The sequence below is a fragment of the Nothobranchius furzeri genome, chromosome 14, assembly GCF_043380555.1.
Source record: "Nothobranchius furzeri strain GRZ-AD chromosome 14, NfurGRZ-RIMD1, whole genome shotgun sequence".
In the NCBI taxonomy this organism is placed as follows: domain Eukaryota; kingdom Metazoa; phylum Chordata; class Actinopteri; order Cyprinodontiformes; family Nothobranchiidae; genus Nothobranchius; species Nothobranchius furzeri.
This window is the reverse complement of record NC_091754.1, coordinates 33385592-33413520: the sequence shown is the minus strand read 5'-3', so window position 1 is coordinate 33413520 and position 27929 is coordinate 33385592. Positions and strand designations below refer to the sequence as shown.

Here is a 27929-nt window from a genome sequence, read left to right as displayed (position 1 = left end):
ATTACATAACTGAGCATACATTATGAAAACTCATAAGCTAATTATTGATTTTCTCTGTCTGACCCCTGCTTTCTTTCAGTGACATTCCTCCTTCTTTTACCTTTTTTTTTTTTTTTTTTTTGCAACCACACAAACATTAAACTTAAGCTCGTCGTCCAGGATACAAACAAGCAGGAAGCCAGGCCAGAGTCCAGCGTTTTAAACAAACAACCATTCAGCACAAATGAGGTCACAGATTCACCAGCAGGCAAAGACCTCCAACCACTTGCTGACTCCTTTCAAACCCAGACCCAGACAAAAAGAAAAAAAAACAAGGCTGTGATGAGTAAAAAGAACCAGTGGAGGGGCGAGGGAGCGATGTGGTTGTGTGTTGGTGTAAACCGAGGCTTTATAAGAAAAGAGACAAGGTCCAATAAATCTAGTTTCTCTGATGTTTGGAGCTGGGCCTGACTCACCTGCTGAGGTTTGGTTTCAGAGCTCCAACACAGCTCAGACTGAGCTGGGATTTCATCAGCTGAGGACCAGTAAGCTCTAGCTGGAAGCTTCCAACTTCTCACTTTCTACAGAAATGCTTTGGGAGGACAAAGTCGTTCTCTTAACTGTTTTATTCATCCACATCTCATCTCTAACAGCAGGTAAGTGGTCTTTGTTGCATTTGTTTCAAGTTCATGGTGTTGTTTCAATCAAACAACGGACATTCTCAGATGTCAGATCTGGATTTGTTCTGAATCTGACCTTTGAGTGCTGTCACCAAACAGTGTTCACACATCTCAAAGTGAATGTCCTGAAACTGAGCGAGTGTTCGATACAGCTGTTCTTCGAATCAGTGAGATGAACCTCTCAGCACCAGTTTAGAATGATCCAGTTAAAAGGAGTGAAATGATGTGTGGACGTGGTGGGAGAGTACACAAAAACACAGTAAAGCTTGGTTTATGCTTGACGCATTCACTTTCCGCTTGGTGATGCGGCTCGCGGATGGAACGTGCCTCACAACTTGCAGCGTTTATGGTTCATGCGGCTTGTCTCTGCGGTGAGCCAATATTCTCCCAAACTGTAGGGGGCAGCATGGAGCTCTACGGCATGCATCCAATACTACACCATAGTAGAAGTAAAAATTACTGTTGTTTACAACATGGCATTCCAGCATTTTTTTTACAGCGTCCTCGTCTTTTCCGACAGTGTGAGCTATTTCTCTCCAAGAATTATTAACAACATGTTGATCACGGTGATCTTTGAGAGCTGAATCATACAAATGTCTGTATTTACGAACCTCTGCCATACTAGTTCTTGCCAGTCCGCCATGCTTTTCCGCGTCCGATCATCCGCATGGTTAGAAAATTTCCTAGGTACGTGGTGCAGAAAGGTTGGGCCGTGCAGAGGCGCGGTGGAGGTGTGTGGTTGTTAAAATGACGCAATTTTGCCGCGCGGAGCCGTGCGAACCTCGCGGACGAGTCAAGCGCAAACCAAGCTTTATGCCACCGTTTATTAAATCTGTGTTTTGTGATCCTGACTAATGAATAATGAAAAGGATGAGTTTCATCTCATTAACATCCTGAAATCCGATGTTTCACTTGATGTGAGAAATTTTTTAAAAATCCCAAATTAAACAACAAAAAAATGTTTTAAAATCATCAAATCAAGTTTTTCTAAAAACATGTAAAACTTGAAGATAATCAAATATTGTAGTGCAAAAAGCCAACGGCCTCTTGACAGGATGCATCTAGGAGTTTAGGTAGCAAAAATAAGTAGAAGTGTTGCCAAGGCAACCAAACCCTTTCGATCCCGGCTGATGTTTCCAACGCCGAGGGTTCGGTGAAAGCTGAGATTCCCAGAAGGGTGGACACATCTATCCATCCATCCATCCATTCATTTTCGGCCGCTTATCTGGGGATGGGTTGAGGGGCCAGTAGCCTGAACAGGGAGGCCAGACGTCCCTCTCCCCAGTCGCTTGGGCCAGCTCCTCCGGGGGAATCCCAAGGCGTCCCCTGGCCAGCCGTGAGACATAGTCTCTCCTGTGTGTCCCGGGTCTTCTTTAGGCCTTCTTCCATTTGAATGTACCCTTAAAACCTCACCAGGGAGGCGTACAGGAGGCATCCTAACTAGATGCCCAAGCCAGCTCAACTGACTCCTCTCAATGTGGAGGAGCAGCGGGTCTACTCCAAGCTCCTCCCAGATGACCGAGCTTCTCACCCTATCTCTAAGGGAGAGCACAGCCACCCTGCGGAGAAAACTCATTTCGGCCTCTTGTATACGCAGTCTCATTGTTTTGGTCATTACCCAAAGCTCATGACTATAGGTGAGGGTAGGAACGTAACTCGACCAACAAATCGAGAGCCTGGCTTTCTGGCTCAGCTCTCTCTTCACCACGACAAGTTGGTCCAACGCCCGCATCACTGCAGACGCAGCACCAATCCCCCTGTTGATCTCGTGCGCCATCTTTCCCTCACTCAGTGTCCCCTGCCTCCCCCGGAACATTTTGGAAGTTATGTAGAAGGTGGGAATTGAAACTTCTTCTGACAGTAGGCTTTGCCAGATGTTCCCAGAAGACCCTCACAATACGTTTGGACCTGCCAGGTTTGACTGGCATCCTTCCCCACCATCTGAGCCAACTCACCACCAGGTAGTGGTCAGTTGACAGCTCCGTCCGTCTCTTCACCCGAATGTCCAAGACATGCGGCCGCAGATCAGACAACAAATTTGATCATCGAGTTGCAGCCTTAGGTATCTTGGCGCCAAGAGCTCATATGGACACCTTCATGTCTGAACATGGTGTTCATTATGGACAATCCATGACTGGCACAGAAGTACAATAACAAAACACCGCTCAGATTCAGATCGGGGGCTGTTCCTCCCAATCACACCTCTCCAGGTCTCACTGTCATTGCCCACGTGAGCGTTAAAGTTCCCTAGCAGAACGAGGGAGTCCCCGAAAGGAGCGCTCTCCAGCACCTCCTCCAAGGACTCAAAAGCGTGGGTAGTTGGAACTGTAGTTTAGTGCATAAGCTCAAACCACAGTCAGAACCCGTCCCCATAGCTTCTGTAGCCCAGGATCAGACCGCCATGGTCCCCGCCTTCAGCCACCACCTATCAAACATTGCACATGACCCCTTTGGCCCCTCCCACAAGTGATAGGCCCATGGGAAGGGGGACACACATTTCCTCTTTGGGCTGTGCTCAGCCGGGCTCCTTGGGTGAAAGCCTGGCCACCGGGCGCTCACCGACGTGCCCCACCTCCAGGCCTGGCTCCAGAGGGGTCCCCGGTGACCCGCATCTGGCTGAGGGAACGCTGTTTCTATTTGAAGCAATCATCATAAGGGGTCTTTGGGCTGCACTTTTTCTGATCCCTCACCTAGGACCTGTTTTCCATGGGTGACCCTACCAGAGGCAAAACTCCTCAGGCAACTTAACTCCTTGGAACATTGGGACACTCAAACCACTCCACCACGATAAGGTGGCAGCCTAGGGAGGGGTAGAAGAGGGAGGACACGAGGGTAAAACTAAAAAGATAAGAGAGATAAAAACGCAAACAGAGATGGAAATCCTTTCTCTACTTTTACAGTACTAATAAATGTATTCAAATGCTGCTGTGGCTCAGTTTTATCTGATATTTGCATCAGGATCAGGAGAAGGGCAGGACAATGTTCAGTGTGCTGCACTCAACAGCACCAGATGGCTGGAATACCGGCGTCAGAGGGCCACTCTGCAGGTCCAGTACCTACTGCTGACCCGGAAAAACTCTGACTGTGCTCAAAGATTCAACCAGGACTTGGTTAACAAGCAGTCATACTTCAGCTTTTCCCATCCCACTAAGGTCATCATCCATGGGTACAGGTGAGCAGCAGACTCCTAAACATTCTAAAAACGTTCATCTGTTTGGGTATTCTAGATCCACCACAGACCAAATCCAACCCTGCTTTGCTTCTATAGTAAGAAAAAAGCTGAAGCCCCAGACACACCAGCTTTTTTTTTTAACTAGGGACTTTTTGGGTGAGTTTGGCATTTACAGAGAGCCAAGTTTCAACCACAGACCTCCACCAGAGCAGCACTGAGTCCTTGTTGGAAACATCAGACAAAATGAAAGCACTGTTCTTTTTGCTAAAGGCACTAATTTGTTTCCACATATTTTAGATCATCGTTGTCAATTCTTACTGGACATTTGTTACACTGACAGTGAAACCAAAGCCAAAGAGTTCATCTGCAAAACAGATCAAACACTTTGATCAAAATCACTGAACTTTATTATGACTGATATCATCTAACATTAAAGCCCCCGTGTGTAATATTTTTACTGATTTACTATAAAATTCTGTGACGCCTATCCTGTTCACAAACTTGTCCTTTTTCACTATTTCTCACCAACATCAATACTAAATATTCCTCTCAGCTTGAAATTTTACATTTTTCCAATACATAAACTGTGATTGACGCTCCATGGTCATCCACCGTCTTGAAATATGGTTGCTATTTAGGGACATATGAGCTCTGTTGTACGCGTTTGCACTATGACTGTAACCTGAAAGAGCCAGCGGAGGGCAGCAGCGCACCCTGGAATCATGGATTCTGCCGATTCAACTAAGAAGAAGAAGTGACTAGCTACACCGCTGCTGTACTTTGTAAGTTTCAATAACAAGCAATGAAATAGAAAGACATGTCAAATTTGTCAAGTCGTCATCATGTCCACAAATGATGAGACCCCTGCCCGCTATTAGCTGGACACATGCCTCCAAGTGGTGTCCCTGACTCCCTCACTCACCTCAAGATGCTAATTCATCTTTTCTTTGTGTTAGAGCTCCCGATCCGGTCCCAACGTATCAGTTCCAAAGTCCTTCTTCAAGACGTGTTCTGTAGTTCCTTCTACTCAAGTCTCTCCTGCAGCCTGACGTCTCTTTCCCAACATGCTCCAGCGTTCAACCGCTAGCTGGTGGCTAAGTCAGCAGCATGTCCCCGGCTCCAGCCAAACCTCCTTCACTAGGTGACCTTCTAACAAGCACCACGGCTTACATCAGCCATGTGCCGTGATTAGCTGCGGCTAATCGGTAAATAGGCGTCGAACTCCAACAGACCAATCCCGATGTAGCATGTTTCATATAAAGCAATGTCCATGCCAAAATCGCGTTTGGTGGTGGTTTATTCACTCAAGCATCAAGAGCACAGATTTTTGCGACATCTCTATCTCTGTGTGAGGTAAAAGACCATGTTCCCTCGCAGTCCTGGCTACTCTACCCACCTTGACCTATTTATACAATTATCACCCACACCTGACCAATAAACAATAAACTGATTAGCCAAAACAATAAATATAAAGCATAATGCAGAACAAACAAATTAACTTTGGCATAAAATAAAGAAAATAAACTAGGCTATAACTTAAGCCTATAATAAACTAAATAGCTTCAAAAACTATTTATAACCTACCCCTCACCCTCATCCTGACCTTAACCCTCTTGCTACCTAAAACGTTACTCTCACTGTGATCAAGCGTTTGTTTCCCATGCATTCTGACTGTGAATTTTCGTATCTGCCGCCCAAGGGGATCATTAGAACATACCATCTGGTGAGGGGGAGGTTACAAATACCCTCTACTTTTAACCTCCACCGTGGTAGTTGAACCCTCCCCCTCGCGTTGCCTCGGTCCAAACTCGACCAATGACGAGGCGGCTCACCGTTCACTTCATAGAGCCGGCTTTTAGAGCGATCGACACATCACTAACGTGTTTGCTAGCAAGATGGTTAAGGTTAGGATAGGGGTGAGGGGAAGGTTAAATAACAAGAGAATGAGGTTAGGGTGAGGCACAATGAGCTTGTTTGGTGCCCTGGCTGCGGACATCCCATCGCGTCAGTTTTATGCTGCATTGGGATCTGCAGTCAGAAAAGGGAAAAACCCCTTTTCGCACATAAGTGACGAAAAAGGGCACTTTTGGCGTCAGAGGTCCGAGGGTGGCTAACCAAGCGTTTGTTTTTGACGCACTGGGAGTGAGAATGTGTTGGTCTCTCGCTAAGCAGCAGCCAGCTTGTTTACTACAACGCTGTTCCCAGATCCATGTGACCCCCGCAGCTGACGCCACCCAGCCCTCCTCCGTGTCTCAGCTTCAAGGACTGGCATGATTAGCTTGCTTTAAAAATGCTTTTTTAATTGGCCAAGTAGATATATGCTTATTGTGGCTAGAGCAGTGTTTCTCAATTGCGGTCCTCAGGACCTCCTGTCCTGCATGTTTTGCATTTATCTGCTTCAGCATACATGATTTATATATTTGCATTGCCTCCTCAGGAGGACATCAAGCTCTGCAGATGCCTGTTAACCACTCATTCATTTAAGTCAGGTGTGTGGCAGCAGGGAAACACTGGTGTTTAATAGGGCAACATGGAAAGCATGCAGAGCATGGGGTCCTGAGGACTGGAACTGAGAAACACTAGATTATAGAAATTTGAAATTGATTATACTACCAAGCTCACACTATATATAAAAAGCAAACCTGGTGGCTGTAGTGAAAGCTGGAGGTTGTTGACATTCTTTATGTGTGGGCCACTGTAGCTGCTGTACTTACTCTGCATGGCGCTAAAGAGTTGTATAAAGCTACATTTTCTACGGATTTCACACACGGGGTCTTTAATATTAAAAATACTTTTAAAACTTAAATATCTGCTTTAGCAAAATAACTCATCATTTCATCACCTACATGAGCACAGCTGTTCTCTCAGCAGCCTCCCAAAACTTCAGTGGAGGGGAAAGGAGCGCATCGGCTTTCCTTCTCATTTCTTTAGAATCAGCAGGTTCACCAGCAGACTTAACATGACCTGAAACAAAGCTCCTCTGCCCCTCAGGCCCCTGGGAAGTAACGCGTCCTGGGTGACGGAGCTGGCTCAGGCCCTCCTCAGGGCTCAGGATGTAAATGTTCTGGTGGTGGACTGGCTCTATGGTGCCTCCTCTGCCTATAATGTAGTGGTGGAAAATTACAAAGAGGTGGCCCTGCAGATCTCTGTTCTCATAAACCAGCTCCAGGTAAGAAAAATGTCTACAAAGATGTGTATCAAGCTGCATTTTAACCCTTTGATGCATGAATTATGAAATCTTCAACCAAGATTTTTTTTAATATTTATTTCATTCATCTTTAGGTGTGAATGAAACAAATTTCAACAAATATTTTTTTCAACATTAAATGAGTTACAAATAATTTATCACATGTCCACCGTGGTGGACAGCGTGCATTCTGAACATGAAATATGTCGGCTTGACTTACTGAAGTCCAAATGGAGGAGCTCAAATTCAAAAGTCTTCAACAGCTGTGCTTAATAGCAAAAAAATAAATAAATAACAATTTTGAGTACTTGTCCACTGTAGTGACCTTTATGCATCAAAGGGTTAAACCTGAATTTGTCTAAATAGGTGTTAATTAGGACTGATTCATATTTTGGTATGGTGTCAGAACCTTCTCCATGTCCAAACATGTGAACCCTAACTGGTTGGACCACCCTTAGAGACCACAGCTTGATCCTTTCATGCCACTGTGGGGGAATATGTCCCACTCTTCCTCATAGTATGGTTTTAACCAAACCCTATAGAGCTCCGGGAGTTGACGTCACTTCTCCCGGCATGCAACAATTCAAATCGAAATGGTGCCATATTGGCAGGCAGAAGCCCGCAGCTGGAGTATTTGTTATTGTCAGAAAACTCAATCAAATGGGAAATATGGTAGATTCCTGTTGTGCCCCAGGATGCAGAACAGATGCAGACGACATAAGGAATGAGCCATCTACAGGATTCCCCAAGATCCGGAATGCCGCAAACATTGGATCATTGTAATGAAATGCGCTAGTGACCGGGCTAAAAGGAAGCTGTGGGATCCCGAGAGTAAAGGTTTTTGCTTATGCAGCGACCACTTCATATCAGGTACTTAAACCAACGTTTCCTCAACTGTGTACGGTGTTTATTTTAAATGCTTTTATTACGATTCTTAGTGGGCTTCCTAAACTTATTTTGGCGTGGCTTTTTCTGTCTTATTACTCATAGCAACAAGTAAACATCACGTAAAACGTTGCCTCGTGAGTTCTGCGTGCTGCCGTTTACGTGTTTTACGATCACAGCAATTAATCGGCTAAGCTGTATTTAATTTTTAAGCAATAGTTGATCAATTGTCAGATCACACATAAAAAGCACTTTGGATTGCTATTATCTGTCTCACCGAGACAGATCTCAGACAGATCCTGAGACGCTCCTGCCTGACATATTTATTTTATTCACGGAAAAAAATCAGACTAGTGATTTCTCTTGGTGTTCAGTTTATACATTCAAACAGCACAGCACTCTATTTAAACTACTTACATGTAAATCTATGTTATTTGTCCATCCATCCATCCATTTTCATCCGCTTATCCGGAGTCGGGTTGCGGGGGTAGTAGCCTAAGTCGAGAGGCCCAGACTTCCCTCTCCCCAGCCACCTGAGCCAGCTCCTCCGGGGGAATCCCAAGGGGTTTCCCGGCCAGGTCCGGTAAGAAGTCCGCTCCGACGGCTTCTGGCGTTTTTAAAAAGTATCCCAGGGGCACGGTAAGGGTCGGAGATGTTTAGTCTATTTAATTTCTGACTATATAAAACAATTTCTTCGATTTTAAAGTGTGAAGTAAACTCCGACGAAGTAAAATCCAAGCGGATCCCGTTCATTTTGTTTATCTTTGTTGCTTGCCAACATGGCGTCTACTCTCTGAGAGTCACGTGACATCCGGAGCTCTATTCCAGCATGAGTGGCCATTAAAAGGTCAAAGGTCAAGCTTCTTCAGGATTTTTCAGTCAGGGGAAGAATTCAAGGTTTTGTCAGTTACAGAGAGTGGTCCAGGTCCAGACCATCACACTGCCACCATCATGTTAGCTTCACTCCTGATGGTGCAGGACACACACCTTCCAGGAAGTTTTGCTTTTGTCTCGTCACCCTCCCGGACATATAGTTGATGTGTGACCTCTGACCTTAGCTATAAGCTAGTGGGCCCTCTAAGGTTTCAGATTTTGTTCCCTGTTCTTCTGTTAATTCCTTCTGGATGGAGAATAATGTGTTGTTTAGTTCTGCTGAGGCGACCTTTATAACTCTACAGGTTAGGGTTAGGGGTGATGAGATGTTGCTGCAGGAGCTAAACAAACATCTCACACAATGAGTAGCAAAACACATCAGACGTGACTCTTAACCACCACGTATTTTGGTATTTTGCCTTTACTAACATCAGTGTTCTGTGGCGGCCACCGTGGATCAGCTGTAGATGTACACGTTAACATAGGTATCTGCTTTGTTCTTCAGAATGAATTATTATTCTAAACATGACGTTGACTCGGTCTAGATTGAAATAAATATCTAATTTTTTGATTTTCACCTTTAGTTTGTCTCTTGTGATCACATTTTCTATATCTAAAAGCACAGAGAAAATACCAGGTGAGATTATCTGTCATGCCCCGAGGTAAGTGTCTAACCCAAGACATGCAGAATCAACTCGACGAGATGGTTGAGTTAAAGGAAAGTACTTTATTTGGAAAACGGGGATGGAAGTAGCACTGAGAAGTCCAGTGGGGAGTGAGCTGTACAGCTCTTGTCCATGTAGCGTTCGTGGTGAACGAGGGAGGCGGGGAAGCCGAGGTGAGAGCTGGGCAGAGGATGAGCGCTCCGGGATAGGTGAGGTAGCAGAGAGGGTCCAGACAGGAACAACGGAGGAGGAGGATGGGACGTGGTGCAGGTAATCCGGAGTTCAAACGGGCGAGGGTGAGGCAGGGTGTGTGGAGATCCTGAGATAAGACAAACAAACACCAGACGTGAGGGTAATCCAAAAGGCATGGTCCAAAATCAGTCCAAGTTCTAAATCCAAATATTCCAAACGAGTCAAAGTGAACAAACAAGTAACGAGTACGAGTGGCAGGGGCTACCTAAACTGGAGCAATCATCCGGCGTGGTGAGGTGTCTCCATCCTCCCTTTATACCAGAGTTCCTGATTGGAATCTTGTGCAGCTGCAGCCCCCTCCGCTCCTCACCTGTGGGTAATCAGCTCAGAGACAGTTAGATTGGAAGAGGAGCACTCACCTTGGCTCGGGAACATGACACTATCAATGACCTTTGCTCTCCGTGTCTTGTTCAACAGAAACATGGAAGCAAACCAGAATCCTTCCACTTCATCGGGGTCAGCCTCGGAGCACACGTGGCTGGGTTTGTGGGGACTCTGTTTGGAGGAACCATAGGTAGAATCACAGGTGAGTCTGGATTATGTACACCTGACCTGCTCAGGATCAACAAACAAGATTCTAAAGCTGAGCTATTTCATTTTATTTTTCATTTCATTTACTTCATTTGTAAAGCGCTTCACCACCACCAATCACGATGGTTCAAAGTGCTGCAGTCAGAAATGACCAAACAACAAAAGGCAAGGCAGCTTTATTTATACGTGTAGCATGTTTCATACACAGAGGCAACTCAATGAGCTTCCCATTAGCAAGAATAGCAAGAACATTTAAATCAACGTGACAGAACATACTATTTAAGAATGAAAAAGAAGCAAAGTTCAAGTTAAAGGGTGAGCAGTTACAGTGCAGAAGGTGCAGCATAAGAACATTTATTCAAAGGTTGATGAAAACATGAACATTTTCAATTTTGATTTAAAAGTTTCTAGAGTTGGGGCACATTTGAGGTCATAAGGAAGCTGATTCCATCTGTGAGCAGCATAGTAGCTAAAAGCAGCTTCACCTTGTTTGGTTCTGACCCGGGTTCTACCAGCTGACTACTTCCTAAGGATCTCAGAGCCCTGCTGGGCGTATTTACAGGAAGGAGATCCGACATGTATCTGGCCCCATGTCATTGAGTGATTTATAAACTAGTGGAAGCACTTTGAAAATTAATTCTGTAGTTTACTGGTAACCAGTGTAGAGCTTGAAGAACAGGAGTGACGTGCTCGGTTCTCTTGGTTCTTGTTAAGACTCGAGCAGCAGCATTCTGAATAAGCTGCAGTTGCTTCACAGCTTTTTTTGGAAGGCCAGTCAATAGACCACTGCAATAGTCCAGCCTGCTGGAGATGAACACATGAATGAGTTTCTCTAGGTCTTGTCTGGACATATCAATCAATCAATTAATCAATTGATCAATCAATCAATCAATCAATCAATCAATCCATCAATCAAGACTTTATTTATAAATCGTCTTCCACAACCCTTTAAGGGAGCCTCCAAGAAACTGTTCTGCAGATTTGTCATTAGTATCATCAACATGAAAATTAAAGTCACCAGTTATGAGAAGATGTGCAAAGTCTGTTGTGATAATAGAAAGCAGCTCAGTGAAGTTTTCTAGGAAACGAGTGCACAACCCTGGAGGCCCATAATTACTAACACTAATATCTTGGGTGTACCTTTAACTTCAAAACAAAGATAATCAAATAGGTCCTAATCACCACACACTAGCTGCTTACAGAGGAACGGGTCTCTAAAGTAGCAGCTACACCACCACCTCTCCTGCAGATCGCACCACGTTTAGAGATGTGAAATCTGGTGTGTTGACTCTATGAGAACTGGTGCACAGCTACCATTTGACCAAGTTTCAGATTAAAACATGAAATCAAGATCATGAGCAGCGATAAGATAAGATCATTTACTAAAAATGACTTATTGGTAAGAGATCTGACATTTAATGAGGCAAACTTCATGGAGATGATGGGTGGAGCCTGTGTGGAATGAGCCTGATAAGGAACTGTCATCAGGCTTCTGGGTTTATGTGAGCAAACATAGATATTATAACAGGGATAGGGAATACTAACATTTCATTGGGTCCACATTTGCCCTGGAAATATTCATGAGTGACATCTTTAGTGACATCTGGACCCAATAAATCACAGATGATCGAAGGCGGGGGGGGGGGGGGGGGCATGTCTACTAGGTGGATCAGAGGTCACAGTGACCCTGAAGTGAGCAGAGAAGAGAGAGAATCTGTGGCGCTATCTGAAGGTTGTGAGGGCCGTACTGTGTGATTACAGGACTGCTGACGCGTTATCTTGTTGTTTTGGAACATCCTGGTATCTGTTGTCCTTGGCATAGCAGGTGAAATGTAAACCTTCATGATAGCTGGCGTGCTGCGTGGTGATCTCCTGATCATGTTCCTCTTGTCTTCTAGTGTCATTTGTAGGGGAGGCAGAAGGAACACGCTGAATGTGTAAAAGGTTTGATGTTAAGAGTTTCACTCCAGACTTGTTTAAACGATTTCCATCTGGCAAGAAGAAGTGTGCAATCCCAGAGGAAGTCGTAATGGTGGAAGAAGCAGTCGTTCTCTCTGTTGCATGTAGAAGATAACCAGGGGTTGAAAGCAAAAACCCGGGGGAATCTTTCAACCCCTCTTCTGACCGGTGGTAACTAGCGGGCCACTGATGAACACCTTTGTTTTCAGAGAGCTGAGTGATTTCAACAAAACAGTAAAGTCCTGCTTCAGCATCTCTGACTGTCTGTTCCCGATGTCATTTGAAAGATAAAAACTTGCTAAACAGATAAAATGGATGAACTGAGCTGTGGTACAGCGGCATGTCAGCAAGTCCACAAAATACGCCAAAAGGTAGACCAGGGGAGCACAGGAAATGTGGGGGCATGTATTTTGTTAACAGATCAGCAAGATTGGATGGTGCAGTCGCTGCAAGAGCCTTAAATACCAGTACCAGTACCTTCATGGTACTGGTCTTACAATGCTTCACTGGCAGCTATTGCAAATCATCCAACATGGGCGACGCGTGCTGCCACGTCTTTACCTCACATATAAACCTATCTGCAGCATTTTGCTCCAGCTGAAGTCTGGAAGTCACAGCTTGAGGCAAGTTTCAAACATCTTCAGAAACCAGGATGAAGTTAGAATAAAAAAGTAATGAGTTGAATTACTCTAGACACTTTTACAGGAGTAGAAAGGTGGAAATCCAAGTTTTGTTTAAACAAACATGAACTGATTCTACTAAATACTAAAGAAAGAAACCGTTTCTGTGGGGATAGCATCTGGTTTAATTCAATTCAATTCAAGTTTATTTATATAGCGCCAAATAACGACAAGAGTCGTCTCAAGGAACTTCACATAATAAACATTCCAATTCAGGTCATTTCAGTAAGCCAATCAGAAAAAATGTTTCCTATATAAGGAACTCAGCAAATTGCATCAAGTCACTGACTAGTGTCAGTGACTTTACAGCAATCCTCATACTAAGCAAGCATTTAGCGACAGTGGAGAGGAAAACTCCATTTTAACAAAAAGAAACCTCCAGAGAATCCTGGCTCAGTATAAGCAGCCATCCACCACGACTCACTGGGGATGGAGAAGACAGAGCAGGCACACACACACAGACACACACACACACACACACACACACACACACACGCACGCACGCACGCACACCAAACAATGTGTCTATGGTTACATTGTTATTTCTTAGTAAATATTCTATTTGGCGAGAGATAAACTTTATTGTATTTATCCTAGTGAATATTTGATTAAACGGGTAAACTAGCAGTAGCACAGCTACTTTAGCTGCAGGATTGTGTTGATATGGAGAATAAAGTAAATATCCAAGTGGATTGTTTTAACTCTGTGACTTTTTAAAAAGTGGGTGCTATGAGATCCAAACAAGCTCTTTTTTCATTTATTTAATTGGTATTAACATTAATGATCTCTCCCATCTGAAGCAGGTTTCCCCGTCGGGTTTCTTTTTCTCGTCTCCAGGTCTTGACCCTGCTGGGCCCATGTTTAAAGGAGCTGACACGTACGACCGGCTGGACCCTTCTGACGCTCAGTTTGTGGACGCCATCCACACAGACTCTGATTGTGAGATTATACTTTCTCTAATGTCAACCATCATGGTAGACATCCTCCTAAACAGCCTCCGTTAGGAGAAATAGCTTCACTCCTATAGGACTGATGAGCTAACAGCTAGACTGAGTGCAGCTGCTTTACAGTTTTTTTTTATTTAATTTAATTGTGAGGTTATTTAACAGTGTTTGCAGGGGACATTGACCTAAATACTCATGTAGCTTTAGCTCTAAAACTGGTGATTTCTGGTATTTTAGCTGAAACTAGAGAATCTAACTCCATTCACCTTATTTCAACATCTGCTTTAAAATCTCACTAAGAAAACTTTTATAATGCCTGCAGGTGTTTATTTGTTGATAATTGTGGTTTAAAGTGAGAAACTTAAGTTCACGGTCCCTCAGGCTGAACTGTTACCTCATCACAATCAACAGCTGGGACATTAATGTCACCTGTAATGTGATCCTGTGTGTCAGACTTTGGCATCTCCATCCCTGTGGGTCATGTGGATTACTTCCTGAACGGTGGCCAGGACCAGAACGGATGTGCTCGCTCCAGATTTGCTACAAGTAAGTTGAAAACGCGGAAGAAGGCAGAGCAAAAAGCAAACTGTTGTCCAGTTTCATCCCTCTTCTGTTCTCCCCAGTGTTTGGTTATGTGATCTGTGACCACATGAGGGCGCTGCACGTCTACGTGAGCGCGCTGAACGGCTCATGCACCTTGATGGGGATCCCTTGCTCCTCTTATGAGGACTTCCTGAAGGGAAGCTGTGTGGACTGTGGGGTGTTCAAGGGGAGATGTCCAGTGATCGGTAAGAAGACACCTGAGATAAAAATCTGTGTCCGACTGCAGCAGACCACTGAGTACAGATGATGCAACCTACATAAAACTAAATGTATCATTTCCACACTGGGTGCAACCCATCGACATATTGGACAATGGGTTTCCATATGCTCCAATAACACGTTTTTGAAGAAAAATGGGAGGTGGCCACCACCGCCATTTTGACCGTGTCACAGGTTCCGTCAAGCCCAGACAATTCCACAAAAGGGAAGAGAGGAGGAGCTGAGGGTGGGGCTGTAAGGCTTGGATCAACTGACGACACCCGGTCGAACTGGCTACAAGCTAACCTGAAGCTAAGTGTTGCCAACTTAGCGGCTTTGTCACCATTTCTAACAACTTTTCAGACCCCCTTAACGACTTTTTTTCAAAAAAGCGCCTAGCAACAAATCTGGCGACATTTCTGACCCCCCTCAGCTACTTTGACTACAACTTTGTAGCAGACTTTACCTGCAGATTAGCGATGCATCTGAAGCAACAGGACCGTCCTTCCTTCCAGAGGATCAGAAAGAAAATGATCTGTGCATGTGCAAGAAGCATGATCACGCTACCCCCATTGACCAATCAAATCTTTTGTGGGTTTTCACAAGTCCATTATTTGGATATTATTTGTGCAATTGTTGGACAAAATGACTTGCTGTGGCATTAATTGCACTAATAGAGCATCCAAGGAGTCTCCACTTCATTGTTTTCGGTAAGTAAAATTATATTTATGTATTTCAGGTCACTGCCGAGCTGAGCTTAGATTTTAACATGTACTGTTTAACCATGAAATTTAAATGTAATAGGGTAAAACCCAGTGCATTTAACATAATGCTGCACTTTAGAAAATGGGTTGTAATATAACATGTTGGTGGAGCTGGGTTCCGACTATCGGCTTGTGGAGCTCTCGGGAGACCGATGTTTTCCACCCGGTTCTCCCCTCCTCGCAGCTCGGCGCATCTCTGTCTGATCGCGGCTTCTGTCTGCTGCGCCGGCTGCCGGCTTTCAGCAGCTTTCGGGAGACCTCTGTGTTCCACCTGGTTTTACCCAGCGGTCAGCCCGGCGTATCTCTGACTCAGAAGCTCTTGTGTTGTGCAGTTAACTCCGGTTGTAGCTAGGTTGCTACCTCCATTAGCTTAGCTCCCACCTCCGCGTTAGCGTTGGGTTAGCTTCAGGTTAGCTTGTAGCTAGTTCGACCGGGTGTCGTCAGTTGATCCCAGCCTTACAGCCACACCCTCAGCTCCACCTCTCTTCCCTTTTGTGGAATTGTCTGGGCTGGACGGAACCTGTGACACGGTCAAAATGGCGGTGGCGGCCACCTCCCATTTATCCTCAAAAACTTGTTATTGGAGCCTATGGAAACCCATTGTCCAATATTTATATGTCGATGGTTGTGATGCAGAACAGCCACAATGCAAGCTCAAGGAAAGGATGATGTCATAGTCCCACTTCTGACCTACGACCCTAATCACGTCAGTTACAACAACGGTACTGGTGGATTAGCAGTGGATTAATATAAACACTCTAGAAGCTAAATTAGAGCTGAACCTCCTTGTACTGCACTGCATAGATTCTTATGCTCAATTACCAACAGAAGCTTCCATGACCATAGCAGCTTGTCATCACCCCAGCAGCTCTAAAGAGATTTCTGTCAGCTGCCTGTGATGCGTTTGGCGGCCTTTAGTAGGTTTTCTTGTTCTGTGTGTTTTAGGTTTATCAGAAAACTCTGGGATATCCGTTTCACCCCTTCCCAAGGAGCAGAAAGTGTTTCTTCTGACAACTTCTTCAGCACCGTTTTGCGGTAAGAGCTGGGATTGGTAAAATTGCTGCAGGAAGACCACTAACCTCCAAACGAATGTGAGCATTCTGTATTTACTAAAGAGAAAGTCAACAACCGGAATTGTTTACACAGTTAGTCTGCTAGCAATAAAAGAGGCAGAACTTTCCAAACGTTACAGGTCTTATTGCATGAAGACACATGAGATCAGGTTTGTCAGCAGCCTGGCTTTGGTCTGAGCTCCCAGCACACCCAGGGTGAAACTCCCTCTGCTGGTGAACTAAGGGGATAACATCTGCAACCCAAATTCAGAGCAGATGACTTTCTTCTTCAATAAAGCCTCATTAATACTTCTCCGTCAGTTCCAGAAAAGAGAGACCCACACACGGACAGAGACGTTTTGCTCTCAGTCTCCTGGGGAGCGTTGCAAAGCAATCCCCACCAGGACAAGAGTGCGTAGCGCTGCTCTGTGATATCCTGTCATGTATCCGGTCCACGACAGCGTATCTACTGTTGTGTTTATATTGGGATTTTTTTGGTATTTAAGAGACTTTTTAACACAAATTTGTCCCTCATTCTCCTCCACCTTCATGTGCTCGCCACCTCTAAACCCACATTTGCTGTCATTTCCATCCACGAATAAAATGCTTGCTGCTTAGCTTTTCACTCCTCCAGTCATGGGTGAATAAGTTCTTCCGCAAGGTATTCTTCAAGCTGCTGCATATCTGCCGCTAGAGACCTTCGGCTTTCTTTACATTTTTGAGGGGGCAATGGTGGCGCTGTTGACGACAGCGGCGTCCTGGCCAATCACAAGCTTGCATTCTCCTTCTTGTTGGACGGATGTTTAGAAAAGTGGCCTCGACTCCATCAGTGGCCAGCTGGAGAACCCTAGCAAGGACGGATAATGATGTTGTGCGTCTCCGCACTGATGCAGAAGTATAAATTAGGCTTAATACTGGTAACACTTTACAATAAGGGACAAAAACTGTGCTTTGTTACTAGGGAACCACTTGGGAGGTAATGATCAACGATCCAGGGACTAATGGGTAGTTATTTAAGAAAGAAATAAGACGACTCTTTTTTGCAAACTTTAATAGGGATGCAAAGCATTTGCAGTATCACAGAGATGTGCCGCTGCTGGATCTAGGTTTCATTTGTCTGTCACTTAATGGGTAAGAAACCATTGTCTACCCATGTCACAGCCTTTACTTTGTGCACTGGCATGTGCAGTGAATCAACCTCACAAGTACCTACTGAGAAACTAATCATTACTTACTCAGTAACTAACCATTAACTACTTTTATGATCAGATCTACAAAAATATGATTTCTTATATATAAAAATCAATCTAATTAACGCAAACCAGGAATCGAGAACCAGATGAAAAAGCCAGCGAAGCTTTAGAGCTGGTGCACACGGACTTAGCTGGTCCGATTACACCAAACTCTAAAGAAGGGTTCAAATTTGTTTTGTCCTTTGTTGATGATTTTTCGGGTGCGACATTTATGTATAATTTGAAACAAAAAAGCAATACAACTCAAGCAACCGAAAAGTTTATTGCTGACATGGCTTCATATGGGAAAATCAAATGCATTCGCTCTGATAATGGAACGGAATTTACAAGCCGGCAGTTCCGAGATTTATTAAGCAGAAGCGGTATTAGACATGAAACGTCGGCGCCGTATTCACCGCATCAAAACGGAACGGCAGAGAGGAACTGGCGCACGCTCTTTGATATGGGAAGATGCATGTTAAATGAGAGCGAGTTGCCGAAGTCTTTATGGCCATATGCCGTCCAAACAGCGGGAGTGATCAGAAATCTATGTTTTAATAAACGTACAGGGCTGACACCGTACACGATGCTGACTGGGAAAAGACCCAATCTCTCAAGGATGAAAAAATTTGGGTCATTGTGTTATGCCTATAAACAGAACAGAGGAAAGCTGGACTCTAGATGTGATAAAGGAGTTTTCTTGGGATATGATCGAAATAGTCCTGCATATTTCGTCTATTTTCCGAAATCTGGCAAAGTCGAAAAACATAGGTTGATTAAGATATTAAATCCAGCCACAACAGATCAACAAACGCAGAGTGACCACATTTTTGAAGACGAGATCTTTGAATCTATGAAGCAAAGTGAATCTGAACAGACAGAAGAACAAAAAACCACTTCACATGTGGAAATTCCAGAACCGATGGAAAGCAGTCAAATGGATTCTGAAGTCAAAACTGAGGAAACCGTTGACGATGGAGCAAAGCGTTATCCATCCAGAGTTAGAAAGAGACCTGATTATTTAAGTGAGTATGTCTCGGATGCAAAAGAGTGCGGAAGCGAGCAAATTCTAACCAACCTGGATTATTGTTATAAACTGTTGTGTGATATACCAAAGTCGTTTTCTGAAGCTATTGTGTCAAGCGAGTCAAAACAATGGGAAAAAGCAATGGAAGAAGAAATTCAATCACTCAAGGAAAATGACACGTTCTCTTTAACCACTCTACCAGAGGGTAAAAAGGCAGTGGGGGGTAAGTGGGTTTACACAGTTAAGAGAAACTCCGATGGCTCAAACAGATTCAAAGCTCGATTTGTTGTAAAAGGTTTTAGTCAAACAATGGGAGTTGATTATGGAGAGACTTTTTCACCTACTGCCGATTTAGCTAGTGTGAGAATCCTGATGCAAAAAGCCGTCCAGGAAGGCATGTTGTTGTCTCAAATGGATGTAAAAACGGCTTATCTACACACACCAATAGATGAAGAAATATACATTGAACAGCCAGAAGGTTTTGAGACAGAGTCTAGTGAGAAACATAAACTGGTTTATAGATTGAAGAAATCACTCTATGGATTGAAGCAATCGGGACGTAATTGGAATCAAACATTGCATGATTATTTACACAGTTGTGGATTCAGACAAAATCGTGCTGATAATTGTGTTTATACAAGGGAAACTGAAAGCCAAAAAGTAATCATTTTGGTGTGGGTGGATGACTTACTTATTGCAGCTAACAATGAAAAAGTGCTCTCGGATGTAAAGGAAATGCTCTCTTCTAGGTTCCAAATGAAAGACTTGGGAAAGCTTAATAATTTTTTAGGAATAGATTTCCTTCAGGAAGCGGGGTGTATTAAGATGTCACAGAAAACATATGTGGAGAACATTCTAAAAAGATTTGATATGCAAAACTGTAAGCCGAGGTCAACACCTTGTGAGCAGAAATGGGTTCATTCTGATGCATGTGAGACGTTAGCAGATCCGAGAAAGTATCGTGAAGCTGTTGGATGTCTTATTTATCTGAGCTACGGTACCAGACCTGATCTATGCTATGTTGTTAGTAAACTGTCACAACATTTTAATTCGCCAACTGTTGATGATTGGACAGCAGTAAAGCATGTTCTGAGGTACTTAAAGGGTAGTCAAGAAAAAGAACTGTGTTTCAGAAAATGTTCAAGTGGAAAACTAGGTCTTCAAGCATACAGTGATGCGGATTGGGCATCTGACGCTTCTGATAGACGTAGTATGACAGGGTACTGTATAAGCCTAAGTGGAAATGGCCCTTTAATATCATGGAAATCCAAAAAGCAGACTACTACAGCGCTATCAACTTGTGAAGCTGAATACATGGCATTAGCGGCAACAATTCAGGAATGCATGTATTTAACTTATTTGATTGAAGACATTGACGTGTTTGAGTATGAAACACCTAAGATCTTTGAGGACAATCAGGGGACAATAGCTTTGTCAAAAAAATCCAGTGAACAGGCAAAGATGCAAACATATAGATGTAAAGTACCATTTTATACGGTCAGCAGTACATGAAGGAAGAGTACTTATTGAGTTTTGTCCAACTGAATCAATGGTTGCAGATATGATGACAAAACCAGTAACAAAGTATAAGTTGGAAAAGTTCTCTGTATTCATGTTTGGAATGTGAAATTGAATCGGTACGCATTTCGGTTTCCTTGCCTTTTCTTAACCTGTATACAAGTGGGGGTGTTGGATTGAGTGTCTACAGGTGTAAGTTATAATGAATGAACTCATGTCAGAATAAAAGGACGGGTAAGGCTCCACCCACTGTGGAAAAGACTGTCTGTCACAAGCGGAAGCAGATAAGCGGCGGAGGTGCAGTGGTGGAGTCCCCCGTCATGAAAGAAGACTGTTTGATTCTCTCATTTATTACCACTCAACTTCTAGTACAAGGGCGCAGCCCGAAAGCGACTCTGCTAACAATAACGCTACACAGTTTTCTCCTGTCTCCTGCTCTTCGCTACTCTCCCAGCATGGGAGTGTTGCGTTGAGTATTTCTCTGATGACAGGAGACCCTGTTTTCCCGGTGACTTATCAACCTGTTGCGGTAGTTCTTCAGGTTGGCGGCTACACAGATGTGCCCAACCCCTCTGCTCTCTCAAGATATCAGCCCGGACTCCGCTTCCAGCTTCTCAGCTCTCCTCCTGAAGCGGCCCAGTCTGTCTAAGAGAGGCGAACTGTTATGGTCTCACAGCCCGGCTGTCTACTCCACCATTGGCAGATGTTCTGGCGGGAAATTTGGCACGAACTGAGCCTGCCGCCTGCACAATATGGCTGCAGCTCCTTCCACCGTGGGGTTTTTCAAAATAAAAGCTGTGACTGACCCCCGTTTTTCTCTCCCATGCTTTGTCTCAAGGTGGAGGTGTTCTATGTTTTTTCTGAACAATTCCCTATCAGAACCCCACAGTCGGTGTGTTTTTAAACTGGAGAATTCCAAAGCCGCTGGAGCGTTTGACTTGCCCGATGAGTCTAAAAGTCTCATCTGTAAATCCACTGGCCCAACCGCCCCCAAGACTTCCCTCAAAAGCCTGGGAGGACCGCCACAGCCAGCCGAGCCGTCACAGACGCCCAACTGGACTCTGACATGCTGAGAATCAGCCTTCTGCCATGGTTTCCGCACCTCAGGACCGGCAGGCCATGACCCAGCGATGATGCAATAATGATTTGTTCCTCAGCAGCTATTGTGAGGTTGTTTCTCTGCACATACTAGTGCACAAAGTAGTGGTCGTGAAATGAATAGACATAGGTTTCTGACTCATTAGGTGACAGACAAGTGAAATCTAGATGACTCAGCAGCGGTTCGTCATTACAAATGCTTTGCATCCTCATTAAAGTTTGTAAAAGAGAGTCTACAGGCATTACACTAATCCCTTAAATAACTACCCAGTAATTCCTGATTAGGACTGGCTGGTGTTTTACCAGCAAGTACTGGTTAACTACCCATTAGTCACTGGTTACTCATTACCTCCTAACTAGTTCCCTACCAAAGCACAGTTTTGTGACCTTAATTGTGAAGTGTTGCCAAAATATAATTCTGCACTGCAGATAAAACTTTCTCTGATGTGCTGATGTTGTTCCACTCAGCTCATCACATCCTGGTGAAGCTGGAAGTTTCCCCACTGGACAAGAGCGCTGAGGTGGAGGTGATGCTGAGGACAGAGAGTCTGGGAACGGAGTACCGGTTCAAGCTGTAGGTATCACACCAGATCTAAGGATGGTGAGAGAATTGTTTAGCAGATGAAGCAGAGATAGAGGACAAAAGAACACCTCTGGTGATAAAGAGAGACTAATTAGTTGTGTTTTTCTTAGAAACACAAACAAACCTCAACAAACAAAAGTCCATCACATTCATCTACATTCTGTTCCTGCTGTGCTTGCAGTCAAACCCAAACCCATCAGTTCAGAAGTAAAGTAGAGCAGAAATCTGTGTGACCACATGCCCCCCCCCCCCCCCCCCCCACACACACACACACACACACACACACACAAATTGTCCTTATTTAGCCTGATTTGATGGATTATAATGCAGCAGCCCAGCAAAGGTGCTGGTAAGCAAATCCTTAGCATGCAGATTCTCCACGAGAGGCGAGCTTCTATTCTGAGAGGGGAGCTTCTCCGGCCAGGTGCAGGAAGCTGAGGCAGAAACGCTGAAGGAGCTCAACTAAGTCTGCTCAAGGTTACGCCAGTTCAGCTGGAGCCTCGAGTTCAGTTTTAGTTTTCATGGCAACAAATGAATTTACAGTTTTGCCGTTACCCTCACCAACTGGATTCCTGAACCTCATCATGTGGGTGTTTGTTAGGCAAAAGTCATTATGTATGTTGGATACAGTAAATGTGAAGTGTATCACGCATCAATCAGCCCAAAGATGGGTGATGATAACCAATACAGAATCCAGAAAACAAGCATTTTACATCCTGTGTTAATGGTCAGACATAAAAGACGTAAAAATAAAACAAATTCCAAACTACGTCAACAAAAACCAAGGCATGGACAAACTTCAGTGTGAAAAGATGAATGAAGCTAAAGTACATCTGCCACGACCGAATGTTTTAGCACAAAGAGGGTCTGCTGCACCCTCTTCTGGTGGCTTGGGGCTATTACAACTTAACTCAACAGTAACTTTACTCAGCATTATGCATTTTACAGACAGAGATGCTAACCTAAACACAGTTAGCTGTAGCATATGAAAACAGAACAACAGAATGCTGCTCATGTTTTGGTACAAGCAGCTAGCATTAGCATTGCAGCTAGCAGCATTGAAGACCATCCATCCATCCATTTTCATTCACTTATCCAGGCTTCCCTCTCCCCCCAGCGACTTGGGCCAGCCCCTCCAGGAGGATCCCAAGGCATTCCCTGGCCAGATGAGAGACATAGTCCCTCCAGTGTGTCCTGGGTCTTCCTTTGGATGTCCTCCCGCTTGGACGTGCCTGGTAAACCTCACCAGGGAGGCATCCAGAAGGCATCTCAACGAGGTGCCTGAGCCACTTCAACTGGCTCCTCTTGATGTGGAGAAACAGCGGATCAACTCCAAGCCCCTCCCAGCTGACTGAGCTTCTCACCTTCCCTCTAAAGGAGAGCCCAGCCACCCTGCGGAGAAAGCTCATTTTGGCTGCTTGTATCTGTGATCTCCTTCTTTCGGTTACAACCCAAAGCTTGTGACCTTAGATGAGGGTTGGAACGTAGATCGACTGGTAAATAGAGAGCTATGCCTTCCAGTGCAGGTCTCTCTTCACCACAACAGATCGTAACAACGCCCGCATTATTGTAGATGCAGCACCAAACCACCTATTGATCTCACACTCTATTTTTCCCTCACTCGTGAACAAGACCCCAAGATACTTAAACTCCTCCACTAGTGGCAGGACCTCAGAAGGCATTCTACTCTTTTCTGACTCAAGACCATGGTCTCAGATTTAGAGAAGTAGATTCTCATACCAGCTGCTTCACACTTGGCTTGCTGGAGATCACATTCTGATGAAACCAACAGGACCACATCATCTGCAAAAAGCAGAGACTCAATTCTTAGACCACCAAAATGGTCCCTTCAACTTCTTGGCTGCACCTAGAAATCATGTCCATAAAAGTTATGAACAGAATTTGTGAATAAGGGCAGCCTTGGTTGAGACCAACTCACACCGGGAACGAGCCCGACTCACTGCTGGCGATGCGGACCAAGCTCTGACACCGGTCATACAGGGGCCTAACAGCCCGTATCAGAGGGCCTGGTGCCCTAAACTCCTGAAAAACCCCCACAGGGCCCCCCAAGTGATGCGGTCAAACGCCTTCTCCAAATCCACAAAACACATGTAGATTGGTAGGGCAAACTCCCATGCACCCCCCAGGACCACCCTAAGGGTATAGAGCTGGTCCAATGACGAAAACCACATTACTCCTCCTGATTCTTAGGTTTGACAATCCATCTGACCCTCCTCTCCAGAACCCCAGAATAGACCTTACCAGGGAGGCTCAGGAGCGTGGTCCCCCCGTAGTTGAAACACATCCTGCAGTCCCCCACCACCTCAGTCTGTCAATCAAATAAAACTGGATGTCCACATTATATTGCAGAGCCACAACATCCAGAACCTTTAGGAACTCTGGGCACATCTCATCCACCCCCGCAGCCTTGCCATCGAGGAGTTTTTTGACCACCTTAGTGCACCTTAGCTCCAGAGATTTGAGAGCCCAACCCAAAGTCCCCGGACTCTGCTTTCTGACTGGAAGACGTGCCTGTGGGATTGAGGAGATCGTTGAAGTGCTCTGCCCACCAGTCCAAAACGTACCGAGTCTAGGTCAGCAGCCACTGCTTTCCTCCTCCCGAGACACAGGACGGTGGATCTAGAATCTCCTCAAAGCCAAGTCTTGCTCAACAATGAAGACCTGCTACCATATTTAAAGACATAAACCTTGACAGTAAATCACATAATTTGACTATAATTCAGTTTAATTCAGGCTACTCTTTCAACAGAAACTTTCAGAAAGTCGTATGGGGGCTGTGAAAGGTTTTGTGAACTCACTGGGTGACCGTTGTGCGTTTCTTACAGTCAGACAGCTGTGACGGTGTACAGGAGGGTGTTGGCTCACCCGGCTGCTCTGTGTGAGATCCACTCCATCAGGCTGAAAAACACCGGCGCTCGTTTCTACAGGCAGGCCGACGTCCATGTCAAGTCTGTGTGCATCTCTGCGCTCCCTGTTCTCAGGTTTGTGTTGACACAAACACTAAAACTGCTGTTCACCAACATAGCCGTTTTTTATGTACGTTTTGTTTTTCCTCCTCATCACTTTGCAATATGGTTCACTGCCACATCTGTGCTGCCATCTTTTCCATTTCCATTCTCCACCATGAGATTATTATTGACCCACCCAGTTTTCTCAACCCTTTAATTTACTACCTTCTTGTGACCTTAGAGGACAAAAATGTACGCTCGTAAAAGCTGCTATAAAAATGTGTACATTCACATACCTCTGGCTATTTCTTCATAGATCTGTTAAACAACTTCAGTCCTGCTCTAATTTTAAAAACTTCAGCCATTTTGAGAATTTTAACCCTTCAAAATCCAGTTTTATCACTCAATGCTGTAATTCATGAAAAAAAAAACTACTGTTATTTTTTTTTTTAAATCTATTTGCCTCCAGCCAGGTGCATAAGCAAACTAACTGTTTTGTTTTTGTTTGTTTTTCTATGCTTTGAAGTCCAGTAAGAGTGTGAAACAGTTTTATTTACTTTTTAGAGGTCAGATTGACCTTTTGACTTCAATAGAAACAGCAGACGATCTAAAGAAATGTGTAGTTTTTCACCGGGGCCACTAATGGAGACATTTGGTGGTGAACAGTAAAAATCACAAATTTGACCACTTTTATCAAAAATGAAACCCTAATATCACAGAAAGCATGGTTATTTATTGCAAATGTCACAGGATCAAAAACCACTGTTTGAATGGAAGTCAATGGGACGTTTTTGTCCTCGATAGTCAAACGAGGATGGTAACTTTTAAATTTATTGATGCAAAAATGTCTTTTTTTAGGTGTTTCATAACCTAAAGACTGACTTATAATAAATGCCCCAGGAAGAAAAAGTTGTTTTGTTGGAAAATAATTCATTTTTGTGTTGTTTATTTCATTTCATTTATTTATAAAGCTCCTTCTGCGACCAATGCAGACGCCCAAGGTGCTGAACACAACACAATAAAAACATTAAACCATCAGAATAAAATATAACAATCGTAAAACCAACATTAAATCAATTAAAAGAGGAGAGTAAAAGCGAAAAATAAAATCCTGAAAAAGATTAAGAGGCCAGGCCATCAACACTGGGTAAAATTTGCTAATCCTGAAATGCCTTGACAAAAAAAAAAGGGTCTTAAAAACCCCCAATGAGGGTGACTGACGCACCACCAAAGGCAACTGGTTCCAAAGTGCAGGTGCCAACACCGAGAACGCACGGTCCCCCCGTGACCTGCACTTAGTGCGTGGAACGATCAACAGCTCCGTGTCAGCTGAGCGAAGGGCCCGCGAGGAGGCATGCCTATGCAAAAAGTTGCCAAGATATGCTGGAGCCGTTCCTTGTAAGGCCTTGTATGCCAGTACCAAGACCTTGAATTTTGCCCTGTTTTGCACAGGCAGCCAATGAATAAATGCCAACACAGGGGTGTTATGTTCCCTGCGCCTAGTGCCTGTCACGAACGTAGCGGCTGAGTTTTGTACTAACTGCAAGCGTGCTACCGCACCCTGACTAAGGCCGGCATACAGTGCATTGCAGTAGTCGAGCCTTGAGAGAACAATAGCATGTGTGACAGTCTCTAGATGTACTCTGGACAGCAGGGGCTTAATTCTGGCTAGTCGTCGTAAGTTAAAAATACACGACTGCACAACCTGGTTGATTTGCGCGTCGAATTTAAGGGCTGAGTCCAGTTACACTCCCAAATTTCGGATGGTGGTCTTCATAATGGATGCTAAAGGGTTTATAGATTGCAGCAATGGCAATGAGTAATCAAACTGGCATTTGAATGGTTAAAATCCTCAAAATGATAAAAATTTTATTGGGCTGAAGTTGTTTAACAAACCTGTGGCAAATACATCACAATTTTACACGTTTTTATCACAAGAGGGTAGTGTCTTTTTTCAAAATTCCAAATTGAATTTATAAATTTGCCAAGCAAGAGGTTTTGCGACCAAATTTTATACCATATGCACAAACAATGCTTAAAATGGCATCCAAACGAAAAGGTAAAAACTGCCCAAATGGACAAAAATGTCCCCAAGGATGCCTGAGGGTTAATATCACCTGTTTTATATGAGATTAAACCTCCTCTGGGGACACAAAATGAAAAGACTATTCTCCACCAAACAGAAATATAAACACTTGTTTTTGCTCCCATTTATTAGGAGTTGATCTCAAAGGAAAAAAAAGGTGTTATTGCACAAAGGACTCATTAATACTCTCACATATTGTTCACAAATCTGTCTAAATCTGTGAGTGAGCTCTTTGGTGCACATTTCAGCGTGACCTTTTATTGTGGCCAGTCTAATTCACACCTGTCCAACATTCATGCTATCTAATCAGCACCTTGATAAACCACACCTGTGAGGTGGGATGGATGATCTCAGCAGAGGAGAAGAAGCAGCTGCTGTGCAGACCGTGGATTTTTCCTAATTGTCCTTTGAGGTTCCTTTTAGTTTGTACGTTTGTCTTTCAGACACGAGGAGCCGCTGTGTGTGAACAATATTAACATCAGGAGAGGAGCTCCTTGGTCACATGACTTTGTGCAGGTGTGTGGGACCTTGTGACAAGAAGAGTCCCTCAAAACGGAGCATTAACGACCAGGTTAGCCTTACAGAGACATAGACCGTGTTACAACCTGTTGTTTTTAGGGATACAGAATCTGAATTTAGAGTGTTTAAATGTACTAATGCTAATGACTGGTGGTTAAAATCTAACCCAGTTAGTTTTATTGCTCAGGTTTTCAACGTTCGCTTCAATCATAAAAAAAACATGAAGCGTGTTTCTAAGATGAATATTTTAGTTTTTTTATCACCAAGTCCATCTTGTAAGTTCTCCTTTTGAGTTCTTTCAGCAATAAACATATTTGATGTGTTCTTTGGTTTGTTTTCAGTCAGTCATACATTAAACTTAAAGAACAGATGAATGAACATGGAGGTGAAAGCACTCCGCTTCTGTGGAACGTGGACGCATTTATGGAGATCTGGATTAAAGGATTTGAAACCTGGTGGACGTGTCGCGGCTT

At 44.1% G+C, this 27929-nt stretch overlaps 1 protein-coding gene across 1 annotated transcript; it reads left to right on the top strand.

The window, feature by feature from the left end:
- The first annotated feature begins 226 nt into the window (after window positions 1-226).
- pla1a (phospholipase A1 member A) lies at window positions 227-27911 on the top strand. The gene is made up of 12 exons (XM_015965842.3): window positions 227-635; window positions 3618-3831; window positions 6823-7000; window positions 10111-10219; window positions 13701-13802; window positions 14261-14353; window positions 14431-14595; window positions 16318-16407; window positions 21768-21873; window positions 24729-24884; window positions 27381-27508; window positions 27798-27911. The coding sequence occupies exons 1-11, from the start codon at window positions 569-571 to the stop codon at window positions 27469-27471; spliced, it is 1371 nt and encodes a 456-aa protein (XP_015821328.1). The 5' UTR covers window positions 227-568; the 3' UTR covers window positions 27472-27508; window positions 27798-27911.
- The last annotated feature ends 18 nt before the right edge of the window (window positions 27912-27929 follow it).